This window comes from Coregonus clupeaformis, chromosome 1, assembly GCF_020615455.1.
Source record: "Coregonus clupeaformis isolate EN_2021a chromosome 1, ASM2061545v1, whole genome shotgun sequence".
NCBI classification, from domain to species: domain Eukaryota; kingdom Metazoa; phylum Chordata; class Actinopteri; order Salmoniformes; family Salmonidae; genus Coregonus; species Coregonus clupeaformis.
Window position 1 is genome coordinate 10,203,218 of NC_059192.1, and position 8,965 is coordinate 10,212,182.

Genomic DNA, 8,965 nt, shown 5'->3' on the forward strand with positions numbered 1-8,965 from the left:
AACCAAAAGTAATTTATAGAACAGTAGTACCCAGAGCCAACCTTACCCACACCCTACTGTTTTGAAAATGACTTTTTGTTTTTGTGTGAGAAGAACTAGTTATATCTGTGTTGTGTGTGTTTCCTCAGGCTCCTGTACCTCGGTGCGGTCCCAACCAGAGGACAGCTCCAAGCAGTTGGCTGTTCCTATAGACTTCTTCAGACCCATCAGTCCTCACAGCCTTTCACACTCCCAGAGTATACACACACTCAGTCGCACCCTCCGCAGACAGGTGAGACACACACACATAGCCACAGCAACACACACACCGAAGGTAACAAATGTGTTCTACCAGAAATGACATCATTGTGTTTTTCTTCTCATGTTTCTACTATGATGTTATGTTCTTCCTGTTCTTCCTCTCTCTCTTTCCTCTCTGTCCTTCCTCTCTGTTTATTATCTGTCCTTCCTCTCTGTCCTTCCTCTCTGTTCTTCCTGTCCTTCCTCTCTGTCTTTCCTCTCTGTCCTTTCTCTCTGTTCTTCCTGTCCTTCCTCTCTGTCCTTCCTCTCTGTTATTCCTGTCCTTCCTCTGTCTTTCCTCTTTGTCTTTCCTGTCCTTCCTCTCTGTCCTTCCTCTCTGTCCTTCCTATCTGTCCTTCCTCTCTGTCTTTCCTCTCTGTCCTTCCTCTCTGTGTTTCATCTCTGTCCTTCCTCTCCCTGTTCTTCCTCTCTGTTCTTCCCGTCCTTCCTCTCTGTCCTTCCTCTCTGTCCTTAATGTATGTCCTTCCTCTCTGTCCTTCCTTTCTGTCCTTCCTCTCTGTCCTTCCTCTCTGTTCTTCCTGTCCTTCCTCTCTGTCCTTCCTCTCTGTCTTTCCTCTCTGTTCTTCCTCTCTGTTCTTCCTGTCCTTCCTCTCTGTCCTTCCTCTCTGTCCTTCCTGTCTTTCCTCTCTGTCCTTCCGCTCTGTTCTTCCTGTCCTTCCTCTCTGTCCTTCCTCTCTGTTCTTCCTCTCTGTCCTTCCTCTTTGTCTTTCCTCTCTGTCCTTCCTGTTTATCCTTCCTCTCTGTGTTTCCTCTCTGTCCTTCCTCTCTGTCCTTCCTGTCTGTCCTTCCTATCTGTTCTTCCTCTCTGTTCTTCCTGTCCTTCCTCTCTGACCTTCCTCTCTGTACTTCCTCTCTGTACTTCATCTCTGTCCTTCCTGTCTTTCCTCTCTGTCCTTCCTCTCTGTCCTTCCTGTGTTTCCTCTCTGTGTTTCCTCTCTGTCCTTCCCCTCTTGCTTTCCTCTCTGTCCTTCCTCTCTGTCCTCCTAGCTCTCATTGTGCTCATAATGCTGTCCATCTTCTCTCCTCCCTCTGACTCCCTTCTTCCTTTCTGTTTTCTGTGTTACTATCGTCTCCATCCCTCCTCCCTCACAATGCTCTCCATCTTCTGTCCATCTCTCTGTCCATCCGCTTGCCTCCCTGTCCTGTATCTATCCTGTACCTGTTACTGACAGAGTGTAGTTCAGTAACCATCAGACCCAGAACTACAGCTGAAACACAGATATTCCTGGTTCTGAAACAGTCAAACAGCACACTTCACTAATCACTGACCTGTTATCACTGATATACTGAGCGTCCCTATTCCCCCTACACCCCCCCAACAAACACACACACACACACCTTTCCTGCTCCTCCCCTCCTTCCTCCCACCATTCCTTGTCTGTCTGTCTGTCTTCTTCTAACCATCTGCCACACACAATTAATCTCACCTGTCGCAGGTAGTGTTGAACATAGTTTTGGAATGGGTAGACTGTGTTAATTCTCATAGAAATAGGGGACTATAATATTTATGAAGCCCTATAGGGTAATATGAACTACCTTATATATAATATAATTTGAACTCAGTTTGCCTATGAATTGTAGGCGTTGGCCTACATATCACAATATTATAACTATTACACTGTTATAACTCAGGGTTTAAATCAGGACTGTCAGTTCTGTCCATGACAATATTTGGCCACATATTTTATATGACTGTTTTGGAGCACTTGTTGGCCTTTTTGGGCAAGGTTGTGATTGTATGAAATAGTTACTATTGAGAAAAAGTTATGATATTTTATGTTACCGAGTATGACAGGAAATGTTCTACAATCACAAATAGGTATTGATTCTAAATGTAGGTGGAGTAGTCTCCATTGTTGGTTCTACTGTAGCTGTGGCTTGGCTATAATGTCTAAATCCACTAGATGTCACTGTTGTCACATCTATGCTTTCTGTCAAGACTCACAAATATCAGTCACAAATATTCTATAAACATTCATGTCCCGTTTGTCCCAAAACTTTCAAATAGTTTCCTTTTCTTTTTTTCTGTCACATGGCAACCAAGATACTGCAGAAGATAAGGAAAGAGGGCTATATGAGACGTTTGTAGTGTGTCATTGTGTTCTACTAACCTTTCCTCTCCTGTAGTACCCTCTGCCCTCCGACCTTTCCTCTCCTGTAGTACCCTCTGCCCTCCGACCTTTCCTCTCCTGTAGTACCCTCTGCCCTCCGACCTTTCCTCTCCTGTAGTACCCTCTGCCCTCCGACCTTTCCTCTCCTGTAGTACCCTCTGCCCTCCGACCTTTCCTCTCCTGTAGTACCCTCTGCCCTCCGACCTTTCCTCTCCTGTAGTACCCTCTGCCCTCCGACCTTTCCTCTCCTGTAGTACCCTCTGCCCTCCGACCTTTCCTCTCCTGTAGTACCCTCTGCCCTCCGACCTTTCCTCTCCTGTAGTACCCTCTGCCCTCCGACCTTTCCTCTCCTGTAGTACCCTCTGCCCTCCGACCTTTCCTCTCCTGTAGTACCCTCTGCCCTCCGACCTTTCCTCTCCTGTAGTACCCTCTGCCCTCCGACCTTTCCTCTCCTGTAGTACCCTCTGCCCTCCGACCCTCTGAGGAGACAAAGCTGAAAGGCTGTCCTGCAGTACCACCCTCTAAAATTCCAATAGATTTTACTCCTTGGGGTGATAACTGACTGGGCTATAAGGACAGAGGGTATTGTCGGTTTTGGGCATTGGTTGAGGCTCAGAGTGCAGTGTGCCAAGACCAGACATATCAGAATACTGTATTGGGCGCTCACTCCCACATGGACCACTTGACCCTACGCCCTATGCTCTTGTGGATATCTTAGAGCAGGGTTTCCCAACTGGCGGCAGTTTTATTTGCCCTCCCCCTCCCCATGTTTTCTAAGAAAAAAATATATAATAATAATAATAATAATAATAATAATGATACTTATTTTTTTCTTCTAGTTGATGAATCTAGTTGATGATCCCTGTCTAAGAGGATTTGATTGGTATAAGCAATAATGTGAAACCTACACCTAGTGTAGGGTATAGTGGTCGATTTGGGATTGGCCCTAACACATTGGGCAACCATGGTTGTACCCAGTGCCCTAGCTGAGATAAACTGGACCCTACGACTGCTGCTGCTGTAAAGCACATGCTGTCACTGAATCTCTTTGGAAACACATACTCTTGACACATATCTGAATCTGAAATTGTTCTCTTGTGCAATAAACATACAGCAATTCACTTAATAGTTGACCTATAAGTTCAATGTACTGCAATTTCAACATTACGTCTGTATCACAATGAGGCAGAGAGGGTATTGGGAGCATGCTGGTCTAACAGTGAACTCTGACCTTCATGGCTCTTGGCCATCCTCACCCAGTCACCCCACACTAACCTGTCTCCCCCCTCTCACCCCCTTATGTCCCCCTATAACCCCATCCCCTGTCTCTCACTCTCTCCCTCGCTGCCTCACCCCTCTCCCTGTCCATCCTTCCTGCTCCTCTTCCACCTTTCTCCCTTTCTATCAAATAGCTGAGCTACATCCCTGCCGGCCATTCCCTCCCCTACCCTGGACGACGCTGGGCCAATTGTGCGCCGCCCATGAGTCTACCGGTCGCAGTGCTAACTGTGCCACTAGAGATTCTGGTTCGAATCCAGGCTCTGTCACAGCCGGCCGCGACCGGGAGACTCATGGGCGGCGCACAATTGGCCCAGCGTCGTCCAGGGTAGGGGAGGGAATGGCCGGCAGGGATGTAGCTCAGTTGATAGAGCATGGCGTTTGCAACGCCAGGGTTGTGGGTTCAATTCCCACAGGGGGCCAGTATAAACAAATATGTATTCACTAACTGTAAGTCGCTCTGGATAAGAGCGTCTGCTAAATGACTAAAATGTAAAATGTAAATGTATCAAACTCTCACTTACTTCCTCACCCTTCCTAATCCCTCCACCTCCCCCCTCCCTTCCCCCTCCGCCTCCCTCTCCCCCTCCCTCTCCCTCTCCACCTCCCCCTCCCTCTCTGCCTCCCTCTCCCCCCTTCCTTCACCAGGTAGCAATATCTAATGACTCCCAGGAGGCCCTGTGTTCTGACGGAGGGGAGGGTAAGGAGGTAGTCCTCGATGTAGCTTCCCTAGCCCTCTCCCTTTCCTCCTCTTCCTCTTCCTCGTCCTCCCATCTTCATCACCAGCCTGCTCTCCGGCTGGTCCCTGCCACCCCAGGGGCATCCCCTCAACCGTCACGCCCCAGCAGTGTCCACACCCAGCACACCTCCTCCCCCTCCTCCCCCTCCTTACCCCCTCCTCCCCTTCCCTCCACTCGCCCCTGGAGAGAGGAAGAGGCCTCGGCCGATCAGGAAGTGTCGTTAATCACCAGAGCGGGGCTGGCGGGAATTGAGGATGTCATCGGGGTCGGATTGGGGTCAGAGGACGGAGGTCTCGAGGGCAGTTACCAAGGTTACTGGGTTGGTCGTCGTGCGGGGTGCGGGCCGTGCCTGAGGCAGTTGAAGAGGTTCCACAGTGCTGACACCCAGGGGCGGAGCGTCCTTGCGCCCCGGCCACGCCCACTGTCCTGGTTGGACGATCTTCGTCGCCACTCAGTGGAGGTGTGTTCGTCTGTAGAGTCCAGCCCACAGCGGAGTACAATATCCACGTCCTCAGGGTTCGTCTCCCGAGCAGACAGCCTCCAGATCCAGTCCCAGACCACCACACAGACCCTGCCCTCTCCCCGACGCAAGAAAAAGATGAGCCCCCCGTGTATCTCCGTAGACCCCCCTGATGGACTGGAGCCCCAGTCCGGCCTCAACCCTGCCCCGGGAGGGTTGGGGGGCCTGGGGATGCCCCCTCCCTTACCCGGCCGGGAAACCTCCTGTCTAAGGAGACGGGCTCCCTCCAGTGACTCCAAGGACTCCTTTGACCTGGGGGTAGGGGAGGGGCTGGGGCTTGGGCTGGGCCAGGAGGGAGGTGGGTCCAACCCCAACCCCAAGCTGTTGACTCTGCCGAGCTTCTCCTTTGAGAAAACAAGCTCTGAGCACTGAACACTGACACGCACACTGATGTACACACAAACACTTATGCACACACACACAGATGAACTACACACACATGCACATAGGCAAACAGCCACACACATGCACATAGGCAAACAGCCACACACATGCAAACACATGATGCACTTGGTGTATCCGTGATGATGGTCGTCCTAGTAATAATGCCGTAGAGCAGGGTTGCCCAACCCTGTTCCTGGAGAGCTACCCTCCTGTAGGTTTTCACTCCAACCCCAGATGTTACTAACCTGATTCATCTTATCAACCTGCTAATTATTAGAATCAGGTGTGCTAGATTAGGTTTGGAGCAAAAACCTACAGGACGGTAGCTCTCCAGGAACAGGGTTGGACAGTCCTGCCATAGAGAGTAAATATGGTAAAACTACAACAAATGGTCAAATCATCCTTGGTTTTTTTGAGGATCAGTACAGTACAGTCGTAGTGTGACCAACCCTTGTCTTTCCAAAACAACAGAGAAACAAGATGATTGGTTCTCTTCCACCACGCCTGCACGCCATTGGCTGCCGGTCGACCCCATGACCTCTGGAGTGACGACAGCACCAAGGACTTTGGATAGTAACCCCTGTGGCCGCTATTGGGACTGCACGGTGTTAGACAGTGGAACTTCGTCCTCACATGGGCAACAGAAGGGGTTCAAAGCAATATGAACGTTTTTGAGACTATTTTTCTTAAATTATTGGGCCATAGTGTTTGTACAGGATGTAAAAAAATATATATTTCATTGTTTTTTTATTGTTGTGTCCTTTTTTGTGATGTATTAACCTTTTTCTCCCTGTTTGAAATAATTGTTGGTTTTGTCCGTTTTGTTTAATTTTTTCACAATAGGGTTATTTTGTAGCTTTCTTTGCTGAGGAAAGTGAATTATTTTTTCAAAGTGATGAGAATCATGTCTTTGTAGGAATATATACAGTTGAAGTCAGAAGTTTACATACACCTTAGCCAAATACATTTAAACTCAGTTTTTCACAATTCATGACATTTAATCCTAGTAAAAATTCCCTGTCTTAGGTCAGTTAGGATCACCACTTTATTTTAAGAATGTGAAATGTCAGAATAATAGTAGAGAGAATGATTTATTTCAGCTTTTATTTCTTTCATCACATTCCCAGTGGGTCAGACATTTACATATACTCAATTAGTATTTGGTAGCATTGCCTTAAAATTGTTTAACTTGGGTCAAACATTTCGGGTAGTCTTCCACAAGCTTCCCACAATATGTTGGGTGAATTTTGGCCCATTCCTCCTGACAGAGCTGGTGTAACTGAGTCAGGTTTGTAGGCTTCCTTGCTCACACACACTTTTTCAGTTCTGCCCAGACATTTTCTGTAGGATTGAGGTCAGGGCTTTGTGATTGCCACTCCAATACCTTGACTTGGTTGTCCTTAAGCCATTTTGACACAAATTTGGAAGTATGCTTGGGGTCACTGTCCATTTGGAAGACCCATTTGTGACAGAGCTTTAACTTCCTGACTGATGTCTTGAGATGTTGCTTCAATATATCCACATAATTAGTGAAGTGCACCAGTCCCTCCTGCAGCAAAGCACCCCCACAGCATGATGCTGCCACCCCCGTGCTTCACGGTTGGGATGGTGTTCTTCGGCTTGCAAGGACCCCCTTTTTCCTCCAAATATAACAATGGTCATTATGGCCAAACAGTTATATTTTTGTTTCATCAGACCAGAGGACATTTCTCCAAAAACTACGATCTTTGTCCCCATGTGCAGTTGCAAACCGTAGTCTGGCTTTTTTATGGCGGTTTTGGAGCAGTGGCTTCTTCCTTGCTGGGCGGCCTTTCAGGTTATGTCGATATAGGACTCGTTTTACTGTGGCTATAGATACTTTTGTACCTGTTTCCTCCAGCATCTTCACAAGGTCCTTTGCTGTTGTTCTGGGATTGATTTGCACTTTTCGCACCAAAGTACGTTCATCTCTAGGAGACAAAACGCGTCTCCTTCCTGAGCGGTATGACGGCTGCGTGGTCCCATGGTGTTTATACTTGCGTACTATTGTTTGTACAGATGAACGTGGTACCTTCAGGCGTTTGGAAATTGCTCCCAAGGATGAACCAGACTTGTGGAGGTCTACAATTGTTTTTCTGAGGTCTTGGCTGAAATCTTTTGATTTTCCCATGATGTCAAGCAAAGAGGCACTGAGTTTGAAGGTAGGCCTTGAAATACATCCGCAGGTACACCTCCAATTGACTCAAATTATGTCAATTAGCCTATCAGAAGCTTCTAAAGCCATGACATCATTTTCTGGAATTTTCCAAGCTGTTTAAAGGCACAGTCAACTTAGTGTATGTAAACTTCTGACCAACTGGAATTGTGATACAGTGAATTATAAGTGAAATAATCTGTCTGTAAACAATTGTTGGAAAAATTACTTGTGTCATGCACAAAGTAGATGTCCTAACCGACTTGCCAAAAACTATAGTCTGTTAACAAGAAATGTTTGGAGTGGTTGAAAAACGAGTTTTAATGACTCCAACCTAAGAGTCAAAAGTTTGGACACACCTACTTATTCCAGGGTTTTTCTTTATTTTTACAATTTTTTACATTGTAGAATAATAGTGAAGACATCATATGTGGGAACTCCTTCAAGACTGTTGGAAAAGCATTCCATATGTGTTAATTCATAGTTCTGATGTCTTCACTATTATTCTACAATGTAGAAAATAGTAAAAATAAAGAATAACCCTGGAATGAGTAGGTGTGTCCAAACTTTTGACGGGTACTGTATATATACAGTATATATATATAACAACTCATTAAACTGAGCTTGGATATTTAAGCACAAGATGTGTACTTTGAATGTAAGCAACATAATGGGATAAATCAATGTGATGGTATTTACCTGATAACATAGCAAACATGAATACTTTAGAGAAGTGTTTAAAGTTTTTTTATTGACAAACTCCCATGAGATGCATCATCTTATTTTCAAGGCTGTCCTGATTTCACGAAAACAAACATACAGTAATACTCAATCCAACAAACTCAACCCTGGGAATCCATTATTTCATCTTGAAAAAACTTGATGTAATCTGTCTGACACACACCTATAATTTCTACACCACGGAGAAATAGTACTCCATAGTAAATGTACACCTCTGATGTGAGTATTTTGCAGCATCTGAAAACACATCTCCCGCCACACATTCTAAGTGTTTCCCGTAGACAGCATTGAGGAGCTCAGTCTCACATCTGTATTCTCCCCGAGAGAAAGAAACACTCACATCACTTTTCCAGCTCCATGCCACTGTACTTGGGTGGCATTGTTTGATCCACCCAGGCAGGCCCATCTCTGAGTGATCTGGCCCCAGGTCTGTGGTGTCTGTCTCCAGTCCTGCTGCTACATCAAAGTCCTGGGAGATATCTGATAACCCCCTCTGGCTAAACATTTTACTTTCTTCTTCTAAGTCACTGGAATTCATAGGGAGAGAGGCAAACGTTCTTGTGTTTGATTGAGTGGTGGAGGGAGTTTTCCCAGTTAGTGATAACACACTCTCTCCCTTGGTCTTTCTCTCTCTCCCTCTGTCTCTGAATTTCAATTCAAAGGGATTTATGGCATGGGAAACAGGTTTACATTACCAAAGCAAGTAGAATTTACAATA

The 8,965-nt window shown here is 46.4% G+C and overlaps 1 protein-coding gene across 1 annotated transcript in view; it reads left to right on the top strand.

Annotated features, from left to right (window-relative positions):
* The window catches only part of LOC121583774 (voltage-dependent T-type calcium channel subunit alpha-1G-like), a 206,764-nt gene extending 201,376 nt beyond the window's left edge, over positions 1-5,388 (top strand). Inside the window, exons 33-34 of the mRNA XM_045226451.1 lie at positions 129-271; positions 4,338-5,388. Coding sequence (XP_045082386.1) covers positions 129-271; positions 4,338-5,321 — 1,127 coding nt within the window. The 3' untranslated portion in view covers positions 5,322-5,388. The remainder of the gene's footprint in view (positions 1-128; positions 272-4,337) is intronic.
* The last annotated feature ends 3,577 nt before the right edge of the window (positions 5,389-8,965 follow it).